This window comes from Neolamprologus brichardi, chromosome 8 (assembly GCF_056152115.1).
Source record: "Neolamprologus brichardi isolate AB-2024 chromosome 8, ASM5615211v1, whole genome shotgun sequence".
In the NCBI taxonomy this organism is placed as follows: Eukaryota; Metazoa; Chordata; class Actinopteri; order Cichliformes; family Cichlidae; genus Neolamprologus; species Neolamprologus brichardi.
Genome location: NC_142111.1, coordinates 16,331,396 through 16,350,282, shown reverse-complemented (window position 1 = coordinate 16,350,282; position 18,887 = coordinate 16,331,396). Strand labels below are relative to the sequence as shown.

At 38.7% G+C, this 18,887-nt stretch overlaps 2 protein-coding genes across 5 annotated transcripts in view; both read left to right on the top strand.

Moving 5' to 3' along the window:
• The first annotated feature begins 513 nt into the window (after positions 1-513).
• Positions 514-7,487, top strand: anxa11b (annexin A11b). The gene is made up of 15 exons (XM_006791117.3): positions 514-646; positions 2,250-2,616; positions 2,695-2,732; positions 2,909-3,052; positions 3,198-3,285; positions 3,413-3,507; positions 3,590-3,703; positions 3,869-3,959; positions 4,201-4,280; positions 4,408-4,464; positions 4,550-4,643; positions 4,773-4,868; positions 5,964-6,022; positions 6,126-6,248; positions 6,336-7,487. The coding sequence occupies exons 2-15, from the start codon at positions 2,259-2,261 to the stop codon at positions 6,393-6,395; spliced, it is 1,497 nt and encodes a 498-aa protein (XP_006791180.2). The 5' UTR covers positions 514-646; positions 2,250-2,258; the 3' UTR covers positions 6,396-7,487.
• A 4,003-nt stretch (positions 7,488-11,490) lies between these two features.
• The window catches only part of LOC102789010 (disks large homolog 5-like), a 30,589-nt gene continuing 23,192 nt past the window's right edge, over positions 11,491-18,887 (top strand). For 2 of the 4 annotated variants that reach the window (XM_006791119.3, XM_087844706.1), the window contains exons 1-3: positions 11,491-12,200; positions 17,868-17,936; positions 18,519-18,687. In XM_006791119.3, coding sequence (XP_006791182.2) covers positions 11,903-12,200; positions 17,868-17,936; positions 18,519-18,687 — 536 coding nt within the window. In that variant the 5' untranslated portion in view covers positions 11,491-11,902. Of the gene's footprint in view, positions 12,201-12,715; positions 12,783-17,867; positions 17,937-18,518; positions 18,688-18,887 lie in introns of those variants that run through there. The other 2 variants (XM_035907846.2, XM_035907847.2) reach the window with 2 other exon arrangements.

The window sequence follows — 18,887 nt, the reverse complement described above, 5'->3', positions numbered from 1 at the left end:
AAGCTAAAATGTCGTGCTAAAACATGTAATAACCCCATGACTTGTAAAATAGTGGGGGTTTTTTATTGCCCATGCGTGGTTTTTTTTAAATAATGTGTTTAACCATTCATTTTTGGAGGCTCAAAAATAATCTAAATTACGATCCAAATGAAAGTCCTGGGGATGTCCTACCCGCTATGATTCATGCTTTTTTAAATAACAATTTGTATTACACAAGAGGTCATGTGGCCCAGAGACATGAAAATAGAAATTTAAAAAGTAAATAAACAAGTGTGATGTGGAAGTTTGGGGCATTTGCAGTGCATACACAGAAAACCCCTGTTTGCATAGATACACAGGTTTCATTGGGGGGTAGATTCATTATAAAACACTTTTAATGTTTTGTTATTAAGTTACAAATCATCTTTTGGTTTTTGTCCCTGTATGGAAGCAACTTTAATTAATTAAAGCCAAACAATGTTCCAGTGCTCAGTGTGGAGAGAATGACACATCACAGCCCTCTGACTCAACAGTGGTCTCTATCTCCAGCGGTAACAACAAGCAAAGCAAAGGTTATTACTGCTAGCACGGAAACTAGGACCCACCCACATTCAGGCTGGTTTCTGCCTTCCTGGCTCTTCCTGGATCTGACGCCCGCATCTGCCAAGTAAGTAACTCTAATCTGTAGTTTTTTTCCACTGCAATATATTTAAAACAAATATTTCTTTACGTTGCAATAAACAACAGCGAGGAACTTGCAGAAATGTAGCGGCTCATTTTTGCTGTTGACTTATTTTTGTTTCGTTTAGCTTCGCCTGATCAAACAAACAGCCGTTTAATGGTGACGTTACCAGATAGCAACTAGCAATTACCTTTCTGCTTTGGGGACGTCACAGCGGCACGCTAGCGCTTGTAAAATGTACGTAAGGAATTAAAATAAATATTTTATCAGTCGCCCAGGGCGGATGCTACATGCTAAAGCAGTAACTCGGTTTGAAAGTGTTGTGTAACGTTAACGGACGGCTGGGTCGTTTCTGCTCTTTTGCGTCAGGGCACACGGTTAAATCACTTAATGCTTCTTACCATCACGAACGGGCCAAGGTTTTTATTATTATGCGTTTATTATTGAACAGTAAAATCATAGCTGGTTAGTTGAGAAAATGCAGGCCTGTGATGCTCTCACGCAGACTTGAGTGTAAGGACTTTGGTTTTACTGCTTTTGACGTTAAAAGAGCCTTTCGACGTTCAAAGTCGAAACATGTTCTAACAACAACAGTTAGTTGTTTTTAATTACTGTAGGAATTTATGTGAGTTCCCCCCCGCTTATGTATTTTTTCTGTTGCCTAACTGGTGGTATTTGCTACGAGTGCCCGAGGCATTGTTTCAAAATACTGAGAAAATAAAACCTGAAAAGCAAGGGAGTGTCAGCAACCAAATCCTTTCCAAGAACTCATTTGTAACACACCCTCGGTCTTTGTGTTCAAACTAAAATCAGTAATTTCGAAAAATTGTCTTTTGTTTGGCTGTCGTTAACTTTTTAAGTTGTGTTTACGCAGTTGTTCTTGCAAAATACATGCATTCCTTTTTAAGGAAGAGCTGTGTCTTTTATCTACACATTGCAAAATATGAACAGATAAGGAATAACAACGAAGTAAATAGTTATATTCATTGAAATTCAAGCATTTTTGTCTTCGTTATAACTCATAAAAATGATATCTTTGGACAACTGTCTGGACATTACTTCAACTTCACACTCAAACTAGCAGTTCATTATCTTTTTGCCCTGAACAAAATTTGTTCTGTTTAGAATTTCTTTGACATGCTGACTATAAGATTCAGGTATTAAACCACTCACCTTTCACTTAGCAGATGATCCGCTTTACTTCTAATTTTTTTCTAATCTGCTTTGTCCAAATAACATTATTACTTATTAAGATTTGGCAACTGTTGTTTGTTTGCATTATTGAGGGTTTATATTATAGTGTTTTCTGAGAATGGGAAAGCAAAAGTTGCACAGTTTCATAAACAGTAAACACATTGCAATGTCATTATCATATGACAGTGATACAGGTCAGTGGAAGTGGTGAGAGACATTTAAACAATTTCCTATTGTCTTGGGGAAAATGTTTGTTTTGTTTCTGCTCTATATGAGATTTAACGAGCCCATTTAGTAAACATTCTTTAGACAAAAACATAAATTCCCTGAAAAAGTTTTACATAAAAAACAAATATTTACACAGTGATAGTCTCCAGCTTTATTTCACCTCCAGGTTTTGAAGATGAGCTACCCAGGATACCCTCCTCAGTCTGGAGGATACCCACAACAGGCGGGAGGCTACCCGCCTCAACCAGGGGCATATCCTCCCCAAGCAGGTGGCTATCCACCAGCAGCAGGTGGCTACCCTCCTGCAGCAGGTGGCTACCCACCTGCAGCAGGTGGCTACCCACCTGCAGGCGGAGGCTTCCCCCCACAGGCAGGCGGATACCCACCCCAGGCAGGTGGTTACCCACCAGCAGCAGGGGGTTATCCACCCCAGGGGGGTGGTTACCCTGCTCCAGCTGGAGGCTTCCCTCCCCAAGCTGGTGGATACCCTGCTCAGCCTGGAGCAGGAGGTTATCCATCCATGCCTCCAGCAGGTGAGGCTCCAAGAAGAAGGCATGACAGATTACATTTGTGAGGTACTATTCTTTCTTTAAGCCAATATTTTCTTTCAGGTGGAGGCTGGGGTGCAGCACCAGGTGGCTATGGAGCGGTATGTAAATTCTTATCTCACTCTTCACCTCTTACGTGTCAGCTCGCTAATACTATATGGACTGGCTCAGGCTAAATCTCATTTGCTTAAGTTTCCTTATCTTTACCATTCCTATCTGAACCTTATTTGTTTAATATGCATTTGTCACCATGTACTTAGCTGTCCTTCATTTGCAGCCAGGAGGAGCTCCGCAGGGATATCCAGGAGGCCCTTCCCCAGGCCAACCCATGCCAGGTTACCCAGGAGCACCTGCCACTAACCCTTCAATGCCTGGATATGGAAGTGGGGGTCCCTCCAACCCTCAGGCCCCTGCCATACCTGTAAGATGTGGCAGGTGCATGCTGTGGTATTTAACACGAATAGAATTACCACAGCATACACACTTGTTACTGTGTTGAATTTTATCATGTCAGATATATGTATAATTTATTTATATATGTGTTTATTATTTCTTATGCTTTTTAGACAGGGTACAGGGGTTCTATTAAAGACTTTCCAGGGGCTGATCCACTGAAGGATGTTGAAGTTCTTCGAAAGGCAATGAAGGGTTTTGGTCAGTAAAATATGCATTTGAGTATGCTAAACCCATCAGATATAATATTGTTTCCCATTAGCAGTTCATTTGCTCCTTCTCCTTTTACACATCATAAATTGATTCTAACAAAATAACATCTTGACAGGCACCGATGAAAATGCCATTATTGAACTTCTGGGAAATCGTTCAAAAAAGCAGAGGGTTCCATTGATAGCAGCTTATAAAACTACTTATGGAAAGGTACTTTCATAAATAATAATGCTTTTGTGACAGTTTTATCTTAGCTGACTTTGCAGTCAGATGTTTCTGTTTTTCTGCTTAGGATTTAACCAAGGATCTGAAGTCTGAGCTAACTGGAAACTTTGAAGATCTGGTTCTTGCCATGCTGAAGACTCCAGCACAATTTGATGCATCTGAACTCAGAGAGGCTATAAAGGTTGGAAGCTCATGCGGTTGTCTCAGTAAATGGTTTCAGTTTTGGTTTTCCTGCCCAAACCACAATATCTCGCTCATCGTGCATTAGGAAAATAAGTGAATGTGAAATGGCTGGCTACAAATTAATGTTGATCGCATTCGCTATGCTTTTCTGTAATTGTTTTAGGGTGCAGGAACTGATGAGGCTTGTCTCATTGAGATTTTGTCATCACGCTCCAATTCAGAGATTCAGGAAATTGTCAAAATCTACAAAGCTGGTGAGTTTTAATGTTGGCTTTTCTACTTTTTATTCAAATTCTTGTTGGAAGACATTATTAAGACCTGTTTGTTTGTTTTTGTTAAATTTATTAATATAAGGGTATATTTTGCTTTAAGCTGAGCAGGCTTATTTGATCAACAGGTAAATAATGAATTCTGAAAAAGTCAGTGTCTGAAATGTCCTATGCAAATATTATGGAAATGAATATATTTTCCTAAAAAGCCCCTCCTTCCTTCCAGAGTACGGGAAGAGCCTGGAGGATTCTATTAGCAGCGACACGTCTGGACACTTTCGCAGACTCCTGGTGTCTCTCTGTCAGGTAGCATCAGCACATTTTGCTGGACTTACAAAGAGCTTTCTCATAAAGGGAAGTTCTGACCTAACTTCTGCACTGTGCCACATAATGTTTTTCTGCGCTCAATGCTACTTCCTTCTATTCTCTCTAGGGAAATCGTGATGAAAGGCCAAATGTTGACATCTCTTTGGCCAAACAGGATGCTCAGGTACTTGTTTAAAGATGGCTTTGTGTTCTCAACGCTTTCTGAAAGCAAATGCAAGCCATAATTATCCTTCTCCTTCTTTCCTCAGAAACTGTATGCAGCAGGAGAAAATAAGGTGGGAACTGATGAGTCTCAGTTTAATGCCATCCTGTGTGCTCGCAGCAAGCCTCACCTTAGGGCAGGTGTGTAGCTCAGGAAGTTTACAATTTTGTTTTCAGTGTCATAAATAGAATCGCTTTAGCACATATGCTTTTAAACCTTTAAAGAATTACATTGTAACTGTCATGCTTGTGTATCTTGTCTTTGAATAGTCTTTCAGGAGTACCAGCATATGTGCGGGAAGGACATTGAGAAGAGCATCTGCGGGGAAATGTCTGGCAATCTTGAGTCTGGCATGGTGGCTGTGGGTACGTTCTTTGGATCTCTTTTTTCCAAGCCCGGACCAAACTGAAGCGACTTTCCAAAGACATGCAAAAGCTTTAAGTATATATTAAAGCCACTGGTTGAGGTTGTTCTGCAAGACTTTCCTATAAATACTATGCAGGTGCAATACAGGCAGCTGTTTGACCTAAATACATGATTGAAAGCAAATGGTGGCAAGACAGACTGAAGACTACACATTGGTTTTTATGAGGCATTTTAAAATTAGAAACTGATTTTTCAATCTGTTAAATGTCAGCAAACACTTCTTGAGGGCTTTGTAGAATCGACTAAGTTATATTTCCAGCTGTATATTAAAGCTAGAAATATAAATGAGGTAAAGACTTAAACTGAGGAAGAGGATACGACACCCTCATTCACTGGCGACTTTCATCATAAAGTTGAAAGTGTTGATTGGCACCATAAGCTCGCCAAGCAAGCTCACAAGTGAAGTAAAGCGTAGTTTGTACTTTTGTGTTAAATGTATGTAGCATCTACAACATGCACTTTTATTTCTAGGTATGTATACGTCAGGGATCTACACCAGGTTAGACTTGACAGACCTGATACATTGCAACATTTAAACAGTGCTCGGTTGGTACTGTGGAGCCCACAGTCTGCCAAGAAAACGTTCTTCAAAGCCTTCACCAGCCTGAACCGTTTATGCAAGGCCCGATTGGTCTACACTTTTATGTTATTTACCTTAAATTCAGAACCTGCCATTTGAGTACTGCAGCAGAATCGAGACTCAGACGTGAGCCTGCACAAACTGTAGCCTTAGTTTCCTGTTCTTAGCTGACAGGAATGGTCTTCTGCTGCTGTTGACTTGTAGATGCTGTAGGTCTCATGTTGTTTGTGCTCTGCATTCATTAAAAATAACCAAGGTAGTAAAACCACAAATTGGGTCAGTTACACAACCTTATTGGCAGACACAATATAAACTAAATATGTACAGAAGTGTCTCATGTTCCATCCATTCAATTTTCATGGTCTTTTCTTTTTAAGCGTGCTATGTCTTGTTGGTTTATATGTACAACAGCATCCTCTGCTCCTTTATTTATCTTTCATTTGACTTTTTTTAGTGAAGTGCATCAAGAACACCCCTGGTTACTTTGCAGAGAGGCTCAATAAGGCCATGAAGGTACATCTGTTGTCTGTCATCCCTCGGATAATTAGTTTAGTGCTCTGATTTTGTGAAGAGAGAATGGAGAAGACATAAACGAGGTATTACATTGTGCTCACAGGGAGCAGGAACAAAGGACAGAACCCTCATCCGTGTCATGGTGTCCCGCTCCGAGGTAGATATGTTAGACATCAGGCAGGAGTATCTGAAGACCTACGGAAAATCACTGTACACTGATATCTCAGTAAGTCCCACTGTTTTTGTCATTTTGACGATCAAAGCTTAATCACCATGTGCTTGTTATGTGATGCATTTTCTCTGGATTTCTCAGGGTGATACCTCTGGGGATTACAAGAAGCTGCTGTTGAAGCTGTGTGGAGGCAGCGACTAAAAAGCACCAAGACTCCAAAGGAGCGTGTCTCAAAAGGACATCATATACATCCACACTGAAACAATGTTATATGACCTTATATCCCATGTGATGCATGCATTTAGTGCCACTTTTCTGATTATTATATCAAATCAACATATATATTTTTGATTCTCTTAAATTACATAGTTTTTGCTACTGTATTGCATTTATTCATATTTTAAAGGTGCATTGATGTTTTCTTTTTACACAAAAGGTAGCCAACAAAATGTGTGTGTGCCTGAAATTAACTAAATTACTGCAATGACTATATTACACAATAATATTTAAAATGTACTTTAGTTTGTAGGAAACCTATTTTGGGGTAACAGTAGAACTTCACAAAGTAAAAAGAAAGTAAGATCTGAAAAAGAGCTAGTGTGCCATGTGACTAATTTTTGCAATCCATATAGAGAGAAATATTTAGTACAGCGCTTTGTGAATGTATTGCCAAGCATCGCAACTGTGTGTGCCTACTTACAAAGGTGTATGTTATTATTGTATATGCATATGATCATATCCCAATCAATCAATCATTCTCTGAATGTAAGAATAATATTTGCATCTCTTCTGTAATGGGTGTTTGTTTTAGTTAACTGAAATTTAACTCTTGCTTCCAAGTCTATGCAAATTAGCTTATTGCCAATCAACATTTATTTGCCTTTCACTCAGTGCTGAAACGCCAAAGCCTAAAGACAGATCATATTGTGCCGTTCGAGTAAGCCTGTGGACCTACGCAATTATTTTCTTTTGTTTTGTCTAGCAAACATTCGATAATCTTAGTTGTATGGCTACAGGAAGTTATCCATATTCTGTTTCTCAATATTTTGTTTAGTCTTTCAACAGTGTCCTTTGCTGATTTGTATGCTTTACTGCCAGCAGAGGGCTCTTAGTTCACACAAACTATCTCACCTCTGTAGAATTGATCTGCCTGAACTAACTTTTGCTGAGTATTTCCTGCACTAACTATTTTGCTTTGTAACCTAATAATTGTCAAAATTCAGTGGATGCCTTAAGAGAAAAAAAAGGAAAAACAACCACCTTTGATTTCAATAAAAAAAAAATTGGCACGTTTTCTTTGTGAAATGCGATTGTGTGTTTTGCATGAAAAATGACCGCGTGTGGATTTTGTGCTCTAAGCAGATGCACAATGAGCGATTTGCATGTCAAAGCCAGTCTCATTTGCACCACCTAGATCTGTATTACAGCGAGTGGGTAAGCCCCCTCCACCTCTGAGCATCATGAGCGGCAGCCTCTTGTCAAAAGGTGTGAATAATGTGGCTTACATAAGTTCTGTTTGTGCGTGCGTGTTTGCTTTATAATCTGAGAAGGGGAGAGAAATTCATTCAGGTGTGCTTTGAAGCTCGAGTGATATGCAGCGGAGCTTCATAGAGCTTTTCTCAAGGCTATAAATAGTGTCCATATTGGAGACACGGGTGTCCTAAAGTTGTCTTTCTGTTGTGTTCAGTGGCCTCGAAGTGCAGCCTCAGAGGGGATGTTTTCGTGAGACAAATGGCTTCTTTGCGAACCTCGCTTCTTGTACACTTTCTAACTTTTCATATACACCCAAAATGAAAACAGTCCACCAGCCTGAGGACAAAGAATGATAAATATTTGATGTTGCCATTTGTGTATTTTCTCTCTAGCTAAGATTTTGCACTGATATCTCGTGAAAGATATAGGTCAAAGTGAAATCACACGGGGGAGAGAGGAGGGCTTCCATTTGGCTCGCTTTTACTTTAAGAGGAGAACAGAACACTTCCGTGATCCTGATTTCTAGACAAAGTGCTTTAATTATTAACTTGTGATGGCATAGTGGATGAGGCACTCTTTATGGAGCTTGGGACACAAAGACGTCTGTCCACGTCACTGGGCCAAATGGAAGGTGCAATAGCTGTGAAAAGCAGTCTGAACTAGGCCTTAGCAGGAGGCTTTTTTTTCTTATATTACTTGTAAAGAAATTTTAAGATCTTCTCTTAAAACTTGTAATATCACAAAACAAAGGTCTTAGTAAAGGTTTATTTCAGACGCAGTAAATCTGCAGTTCATCACCAGCCTTTTAATACTATCATATAAACAATCAGTATGAGTAAGTATTGAGCAATTTTTTTTTATTTGCAGTGGATTTTCTCCAGCCATCCAGTGAGGATTGTGCAGCTAAGTGACATTTGGTTGCCAGGGACCTAATCCTGCTTTAAACTTCATGAGTGCATATAAGCAAATTACAAACCCGAGGATTAGATGAACAACACATAATGAGATGTAGCAGCAGATATCACTATCCAGCATGCAGAGTGGCAGCCTGTGGGGCTTGAGGCTCTTCCTCTGATTTTTGACAGAGTGAGAAAATAAATCCTGTCCAACCGTATGCTTTTATTTGTGTGTCAGGAGAAGCAATATACCAGAAGACAGCGTAGAACTCTAAATTGTTCCCACTTAATGTTAAAAGCAAATGCAAGAGTTCAGTGTTTTGAATCTGTTTGATGCTTTTAGGAATTTACATAATTCCTAAACATTGCAACTTGTTTTCTCTGTAAGCTGTGAATAGATTTCCCTGCAGGGCAAAGAAATTAGTGCAGTTGTTACATAATTGTTAAAGCTGTTTCAAATTTAAGAGGGGAAATGTATAGGCACACTGTGTACCACGTTAAGCTTTAGCAAGCTCTAGCTAAGAGTGAAAATCCTCATAAAGGGAATACGCTCTATCTCTATGTTAAAAAGTACTAGCAATTATCATAAACAAACTTTAAGTAGATTTCCACACATCTCCAGTTTAGCTGTGAACACATATAGATATTGACATATAATCTTGCATTTAATATTGCTGTCTGATTCTAAACAATTTCGTTTTCGTAAGGATTTTATCTTTTTGTGACGTCTCCCTCCTTTGAGACCTGATGGATTATGTGGAGCAGAATAAAGCTTGCAGAGCGGGGCAGTTGTGTCAGGGGACAATCCAGATGAGAAACAGGCAACTACAATCTGGAGGTATAATCTCCTCACAAAAAAGAGAGATCAAATCATGAAATAAGAGCTGCTAGATTTCCCTTGTAATCAAATAATAGCCTATTCAGATGCCCACAATGTATGTGTGGGATTTTCTGAGCAGACTGGGTTTTAAGAAGATCTAGTAATATTTACATTTAAAACTGCTTAAGTGTTAAATGTGTTTGAATTTGCATCCCTAAAATTGCTACCTAATCATTAGCTGTGTTTTGGAGAGTGATGCACTGTATTACATGGTATGACTTGATGTGATAGTATAAACCTATGATAAACTCTTATAAAATGTACAACAAAGTCATAATAAGTGTCATCCACCATATCTAATACAATGTGTGCACTGGCATATAGTTGTTTTTTTTTTTATTAAAACCTTCAGCCAGTTAGTAATTATCATTAGAATAAATAATAATAAGAAAATTTGGAGGAGAAGATCATCTGGTAATTTTGTGATTTTAGAGCAGTGCACAACCTTTCGTCAGTAGGCTTTACTGATGACCTGTGATCAGTGACTGTTTCACCAAAAGTACATTTGTCGGCCAGAAACAGTATTTCACTAGAAAAACTGAGAAGTGAAAAATGATCTTGTTCAACAGAATATATATGATTTTTATTTTATCACCCTTCATATTCTTCTTGCTGCACAAAAGGGTTAAGGAACCACCAGTCACAGAAATATCTCTGACTTTTTGTCACCTATGAAGACAAATTTCATTAGACACTGAGAACCTCATGTTATCTTTTGTAAAGGATGCTGAAAGAGTCATCAAAGCTTCCCAACTAAGGTTTTAAACTGTTTATATACTTCACTTAATACAATTACACTCTGGAAATGTTTAAGGTTGATTCTGTTATTTCTAGACTTGATATACAACACTTTATGAAACCACTGGGTGGATGAGGAAATGGTTCACCTAAAGCTGGAAAAAAATAAATGCTTACCCAGTGCTCAGCTAATAATTTAATAGTAACACTTTGTCATATAATCCCTGCAATATAGATCTCTATATAGCAGAAAATTAAGCTAAATGCCTGATATTGCAACTGTGTAGACTATAAAGGTGACTTCTTAATTTAACTATGAGGTCTCCAATATCATCAATCACATCAGAAAACACTAGGGGAAGTAATTCAGGAAGTCTCCGGTACATAATGAGCTACAAAAAAGGTCAAAAGCCAACAATGAATGACCCTTGAACAGCGCTGTATTCAAAACAGACTGAAAGCACGTCACTGGTTCAGAAATATTTCTCATTCTTAGTAAACGTAGTTCTTCACGTCCACCAAGGAAAAATATCTAAACTAGATTTTTAATTCTTTACATTTTTAAATATTATGGATAAGATGTAAAGGAGTGACCAATACAAAGGTTTGTAGCAATACAAAAGCCAACATCTTCCATGGTATGGGTGTGCATTAGTGCACATGATATGAGTTATCTGCAAATCTGTGCAGGTTTTGCTGCCCTACTGGCACTGTGGTCTTTTTCAGGGAAGAAGTTATTCCACTACACTGTGCATGTACTACAGAAGCATGATCAGCAGTTAAAGTCTACACAAGCCTGCTAGTTTTCCAACAAACACTGAACATATTTGGCACACTGGGAAACTAGTTATACAACAAGGGAAGTACAACGCATTTTTTCTTTGGCCCCAAAAAGTAAAAGCTTAAACCTAATACGTTATATTATTACACTTATTTTTCAATTAAATGTGGGGTTTATATAATTTGCATCATTTTAGCTTTTTGGTAGGGGTGTGTAAACTTCCAAAAACTGGACATAATAATGAAAATTAAATCGTCCTCAGCTAAAAAATAAAAAAAATAAAAAAATAAAAAAACTTGTGAGTGCAAACAAGCCTGTCAGTATTGTTTTTGTGTGTTTTTATTGGCATTGTTGAATACCTTCCACATAACTAACTCACACAGAAAGCGCAGAACCAGTATTACATAAGTTGTGGTAATAATTACAGCGGTAATTATAGCGGCGGGAAGCCAGGTGCGTCTAAAAAAAAGCCCCGCCCACGTTTACCTTAAATGTCCATTGCACGGAAATATGATTGGCACAGGGTTACAGCTGCTCGAACGGTGAGACATGGCGGAGTTTGTAGTCTGACTGAGAGCGCTCCTGGAGAGTTTCCACACTTTTCAACATGACTAAAGAACTTGATTTGACGCCGAGGTTGTTTCCGTAGCGCAGGCAAAGCGGGGCTTAAAGAGGCAGAGGCGTCATTTTTCCGAAAAGGATAGAGAGCGGCGGTTGGGAAAATGTGTTGTCATCTTCATGCAGTCAACAGCCTTGGGCAACAAATATGGCTACTTCTTGTGTATCCGTCAATTCGGGTTGAAAACCGTCCTGACTGGGTCGAGCGGGGTAGTTTCGCAGAGTCACGGCAGTAGCCCGAAGTTAAGTTGACTACCAGAAAGATTAAAAGGCTGGGTTTGTCCCCAGCTGGTAAACAGCGGAGGAGCGAAGCGGAGAGGAGATGGAGCCCAAGCACAAAGAGTTGTTGGAGAAATGTTACCAGAACTTGGTGGAGTCAATAACAGATGCGGACAGAGTTGTGGACGCGTTGGCTCACTGCGGGACCCTAAGCCAGCCAGAGCGCTACGAGCTGGAGCACAACTGCACCTCCAACTCGGAAAAAGTGGACCTTCTGCTGAAGCTACTAATGAGTAAAGACGGGGACCATTTCGCAGAGTTTTGCACTGCTCTGGAGACAACGCACCCTCACCTGCAATCTTTATTGCTGGATGGCATTGGACCAGTGGATCATACGAGTGGTGAGAAACAATTAAAGTGTTTACGACCTCCTAATTAAATTGTTATAAGAGTATAGTGTTTATGAAGAAGGGGGAACGTGTCAGAAGTTAGGGCTTTACCTAAAATACAGTGAAACTGTGTGTTTGGGGCCCTTGCTTTTGATATTGCTTATGATCCAACCTGTTTTCGATCCTCTCCTGAGCATTATCTAACAAACATTAGTGCTATTGACCATATGACAATTTGATGAAGGGCATGACTTTTCCTTTGGGCAGAAAGAGCTGCAGTGCACAATCATGTGACCTGATGCCTATTTACACTCTCACTACTGTGCTTGTTTCATTTAGCATGTCACCAAAGGTACAGCCTGCTAGCTTTTTTGTGAAAGCATTTAATGGACCTAAAAAGACTCAATCAATGTAGGGAGGGACTGACTGTGTGTGGGAATCAATAACCCACTGTCATAGTCAAACGAATGAGAGATGAGTCAAATGCGTTTTAGTGCGCACTGTGCAATGAATTACTCGAGGGGGATATAAAGGGCATCAGTTTGATTTGTTTTTGGTGTGAAACTAACTACAGTTAAGATTATGTCAGCACCAGTAAGTAAATTACCTTTTGAATAACTAATTGTACTGTCTTTACAATGTTGCAACTTAAAGGGATTCAGCAAACTATTGTTTTATTATAAACTTGTGAATGGATTCAAATTGCTTTTGTCCACCTACTGTAATACTCCACAGCAGATGTACAGAAAATTAGTTTCTCTGTGGATTTGTCAGTATAGTATAGTTTTACTACTAACACGATACTGTATAGTTTAATGGTGTAGTGCTTGTGGAACTGAAATTATTTCAGAAGTATGACCCCTGGCAAAGAGTTTCTGATTGATTCAGTTCGTCTGGTTTAGTGGCAGGTTTATTTAAACATTATGGAAGGATTGGGAATACTAAGTGACAAATTTTTGGATTTGATACACGTAAAACACCAGATGTTACAAGATACTGCAACATTGGATTTGGGATGCACTGTCTTGATATTCTTAAGTATCTCAACCTAATTCAGATGCAGTTATCCTTCCGAATCTGAATTAGCTGGATGATAGAGTAACTTTTAAGCCTTACCAGAAACACAGGATCTCAAAACTCTTTTATTTATCAGTGATCAGATACACTTTTTAGAGAATATTCATCCTGCCTGCTCAGGATTCATTAATATATGGACTGTTGCCTTGTCTTAAGAGGTGAACTAAAACTGCATCTTACACAACATTTAATGTTCCAAGGTATCGGGGTTCCACCTTCTACCCTTATTATTTAACCCTTAAGTTTATCTAATGGTTACTAAATATATCTTGAAATAAGGATAAGCCTCTGAGATAATATGGTCTCATAATGTCACAAATCACAGATTAGTTTATAATAACTTTATAATAGTTCTGTTTTCTATGTGGATAATCACCCTTTTTCTAACTAAGTGATAAATGCATGCATGTGATTTTATTCACAGATAAATCCACAAACTATAGATATATTCTCTATTTTTTTGTGTTCATCATAAATCTCTTATTGCATTCTTTGTATGCTGAAACAGTAATGATGTATTCTCTGGACTTTACCTGACATCTTACGCAATAGCATAATGCATGCACTCTGACATATGGCCCTTACTCAGCACTTCTGTTGCACTTTGACATTTGAAAAACAAACAAACAAAAAAAAGGAACATCCATCCAGTTGCTTTCTTGTTTGCTATCGTGCCATACTCAGTTAGCTACCAGGTGTTAATTATGCATTATTTTGGCATAATTCATAAGAGAACACAAGCTGGAGACTTCTGTTAGTTTTTCTGAGCCTTCTCATTTTTGCGCTGCATTTCACAATTGTGCAGTGGGTCTAGAACTGAGTACTGATAGGCTCTCTAGTTCCAAAGAGCTTTGTACATGAGCATGTTCTGGGCTAGTCATAGTAGTGTGCAAATCCCTGTTGGTAGTCACACAGGACACAAATGGGCTGAGCTGTCTTCTGCTACTGGGCAGACAGGTTCCTCCACTGTGTGGCCAAAAGACGGGCCTTTCCAGAGAAAAGCAACCTATGTTTTTACATAATATGCACCATCAGGAGCCAGACACAGTAATTGACAAGTCACCCCAAAAAATATGAGAGCCAGATATTGGTAAACCCTGCCTGTTCAAATGCTTATAACATGAATGCTAAATATGTCCTTTTATCACTGACCTACAAAAGGTTCCACATGATGTAAATATGATGCCTATAGTACCGAACGGGGTGTGTATTGCCGAGGGCTTAGTTGTTTGTTTGTTTTTATTTGTTTTGTTTTTTTTAAATAAAGATGCTTTGTAGTTTCACATAACTATAGCTCTAAGGCTTGTCAGCGGAGACCTTTCTGTTTAGATTGTTCTCATCGTCTCTTAAGGAAGAATAACACAATGGCTGCACATTATAAGGGTGTGTATCATGGGAAGTTTTGCTTTGTCACTGCAAAACAAGAGCAGGTGTTTTGCAGTTAGCGATTAACGAGTGTTAGGTAGCTCAATTTCTTGGTTTCGTTCTAGATTTTATTAGGCGGAAAGAAGAGAATCTAGTTGTCTCCAGTGGTTTTGAACTGTTGACACAGAGGGTAGTTATTGCAGAATCGGTGACTCATTAACTTTATACCACAGTACATATCAGAGTGTACTTATTTATAGAAGTAGACTGTAGAAGAAAACTGATGTCTGTGTTCGACATGCTTTTCAGTCTTCTAACATCTATCTCACGTAGCAGACTTCTACTTTAATTAGAATAGCTTCTCCACAGGGACATATGTCATTGTTGCAGTACCATCATAAATGCATATTGTGGTATTTCAAATAATTTGCAGTCTTTTACATGTATCTCCAGAGAGGAGGTTAAGTGGGATCAAGTAAAATTTCTGCTTTCCTACTGACAGAATTTATTTTTTTTTTTTTAAGTTGAATGCTATTTGGTTTATTTGTCCAGTTAAAAGTTTGTCTACAAAGTATTAAATCAACTGAAATGTTGTTTGGACAGAGTGATAATAATCTGTGTTCATGTATGCAGAGGAGCTCTGAGTTTTCATGGTGAAAGTTTAATGTCTGAGTTTATTTTAGAATAGAATGTGAACAATTTAGTTATGAGAAACTCCACTGATATGAAGGTAATTTAAATAAAAAGTCTAATTTTTACTTAATTAATATATTTTGTATTGTTTAAGGATGTGTTGTTGGCTTTGGTAAGATGATGACCATTACACAAATTTTTTTTTTTCTCATTTGTTTACTGGTAACATTTTAAAATCAGGTCAAAGACTTGGTGGGCTTACTGGGATATTGAACAAAGCAGAGTGACTACAACATTAAAACCTGTGCTTTTAGTGCTATATTTTAAGACTGTACCATGACTGTGCTATGATACTGGAGTAAATAAGTAACCCCAACTTAACCCTTCTGTTGACAAAAAAAGGGCCTGAATTATATCACTCATTAAAAGCTGTATTTTATGGTTTTCTGAAATTCAATGTTGATGGACAACACTCCGATCTATTGCTTAGAAAGTAATCTTCCCCTTTTTGTCAATTAATTACTCATTATATACAATATTTAAGTTAGAGCTTTGAGATGCAAGTAGAAAATGCATAATTGTTTTTAATGGAAAAGGGTAGCATTCAGAATATCTTTCATTTATTGTTAGTGGCACATAGTACCAGATGTGATTTAAGATCAGCACTTTACGTTGGAGCGCCTGTTCTCACGTTTAAAAGAAATGTTCAAGTTGAGAGAAAACTCCTACTAAAGACAGTCTTCCCACTTTCCACTTGTTCTTGAGAAGTGGTCTTCTTATACCATAAAATTGTGTACAGATGATCAAGTGGCTGTGACCGTAACTACGAGATCAACCTAAATGAAATGCTTAAGTGGTCAGGGTCAGACCTCAGGTCACATGACTTCCACGGAGCAGAAAAGTAAGTGAGTTATGACATTGTGCACCTTGCCTATTGAGGCACTCTCTGCTCAGAGTCATGGGAAACTTAAGCTAGAGTGAGAACAAAGAGAGCTCAAAGAGAGATCGGTCTCTCCTTTTTTCTTTCTTTTTTTTGTCCTTCAGTGGGAAATAGAGGGTTGAGCCATGTTAGCTGGGCTCCTCATAGTCTCAACTCATTTAGTTAGTGGGAACACGGCCAGTCAGGGGTTGATTTAGAGTAATGGGACGTGGGTAAATAGAATCGTTTGTCATGCTCTAAGTCTACACTAGACTTTACATCAGGAGTGGAAGCTGCTGATGTAACTGAACTATAAGCTGGTCACTCCACAGCAGCGCAGTAAGATCTCAGGAAAGGTGCACTGCTGGCTGTTTGATCAAGCAGTGTGCAGTCAGGCATCAATAAAATTCGAATCCTTCTTGTAGAGGATAAATAACCACGTTTGAAACAACTTGATTAACAAAATATAGTCAATGGAAAAAAAAAAACAACTATTGCTAAACATTTCCTTGTTCTACTTTTACTGTAATTTATACAGTCAATGCCCTCTGATATTTTATCAATGTGTGCTTTGTGAGGGATATGACAATTTCTAGCTAAAGATTAATATTTATTGGCTGATTTTCATATGTTTGCATTTTAATACCGATCCCTATTACCATAGTTTTTCCATCTTTATCCAAATATACTGTCATAAACTTGAGCATTTAACATGCTAACTGAGGCCTGTAGAGTCGGAGATGTAGCTCAGCATTGCACGCTCTGACCTTGGGCTGAATTTGCTGAGAAGTCCACTTCTGGGAAGAATTAAAATGTTTTCATTTTTAAAAGTGTACCAGTTCTTCATCTCACTGCTTTAGAACTGTTGGTAGTGAAAACATAATGTACTGTAGCAGATAAATATTGGCCACTCCCACTGATAAATGGCGTCTTATTTGGCAATATACTGAAGGCAGTCAACACAGTCAATATATTGGTACATCTTTTTGTTTTTGCTTGTTTTCTTAGAAAAAGTGACAGTGACAGACCAGACTTAATGACAACATTTCTAATTGACTTGACCATTTGTGTAACCATTTGTTTCTCTGTTGTTGTAAAAAGCTAATTGTTTCTTCACTGTATTTTCTGAATCTGTTGTGAAAACTGCACACTCTGGTAGATCGTGACACACACAGATTGCATCAGTTATTTCCCTTTTAAATACTTTTCTCTTTTAAAATCTACTGAAGAATTACTTTTACATTGGTGTGTGAAATAACATCATCTTCTTCATATTGTTCAGTGGTGTACATAAAGCTTCCTTTCTGTAACGTTAATTATGAATCACTGTAAGCTATAAAAGAGGGCCTTTCACAAGGGGGGGACTGTGTGATGTTGTCAGAGGAGATAAAAGGAGAAGCTCTAAGGCTGCAGCCTCTTTGGGGCCCTGGCTAGTATGTATTCAAGCTCCCTGCCCAACTGGTAATTAGCTACACTCTGTCAGCCCACAGGCCCGTCATCCCAAGTTGGGGAAAGTCCCACCTTATTATTCCTCCAGCTGGCTTTTTTCAGTAAAGGCTCCCGAATGTAACCCAAGCTGCACTGCCTTGATGTACCATACAATGCTGGAGATGATCATCTGACCATAAAGCAGACACGGTCGAGTACGCTTAGACCTGACTTTAATGTTTCTGTTCATGCTGCAGGGTCCACTTACAGCGTCTTGTCCACCATGCCATCGGACTCAGAAAGCAGCAGCTCTCTCAGCAGCTTAGGTGAGTGTGGTACTCGTGATGACTAACGATTTAAGGTAAAGATGGGTCCAAAAAATCTTCTTTGGAAAAAGGGGGGGGGGAGAAAAAAACAGTTGTTCTGAGGAACCAGCCGGCTTCTAATTGTTTAGACTCTAAGCACATGCAAGTGATTACACAGATGTAACAAGGATTTAAAAATACACACACGAGAGAGAGATCTGTTTCTACTCTAGAAGAGAGGATTGGTCTGTGCTGTTGAAGCTGAACCAGTCTTTATCACTATGTTTATTTCTGTGGTATATTCAAAACTGAATGAGTAGATCAATGATGACAGACAATATTTAAGTGACTTTGGCTAAACGATTATATAGATTAAATAAAATAATGGTCAAGCTCTTTACCCATAACATAATCATGAACTTGTATGTTTGTAATTTATTTCTTTAGCCAAGTTTGCAGCTCAGATGAACATAGACTACATTTTTACTGAAATATAGCTCTACACTCTAGCTGACATAAATAAAACTGCACTGAACCCCGTCACTCGCATCATTTGAACTTTGCGATCGGCACAAGCCACCAGTGACATGCTGACTCACACAGGTACTCCTGCTCAAGCGTCCTCCCCTCCACCTGCCCACATGGACAGCCACCAAGTGAATGAGAAAATGGAGACCATTCTGTTAGAGTTGAGACAGGTGACACGTGAAAGGGATGAGCTACGCAAACGTCTCGCCCTCTCTTCACCTGGAACCACCTTTGATGACTGCAGGTAGTGTTTTAGTCTCATTCTACAGCCTGTTTTCCAACACATTTGCAGAAAAGCAGAGCAATCTTGTTTCTACCTGCGCTCTTTAGATAGAGGTATTTTGCATTCTTGAGCATTTAAAAGCCCTGCCAAAAAAAGCAAGAGCTATTTGTTTTGTTTTAGAGTTGAGCATAAGATGTGAGGATACAGTCGAACTTTCTCTC

Coding starts and splice junctions, on each gene's coding strand:
- anxa11b (XM_006791117.3), top strand. CDS start 2,259: ATGAGCTACCCAGGATACCCTCCTCAGTCTGGAGGATACCCACAACAG. Junction 2,733..2,908: donor CACCAGGTGGCTATGGAGCG/GTATGTAAATTC, acceptor CTTCATTTGCAG/CCAGGAGGAGCTCCGCAGGG. Junction 6,249..6,335: donor CACTGTACACTGATATCTCA/GTAAGTCCCACT, acceptor TGGATTTCTCAG/GGTGATACCTCTGGGGATTA.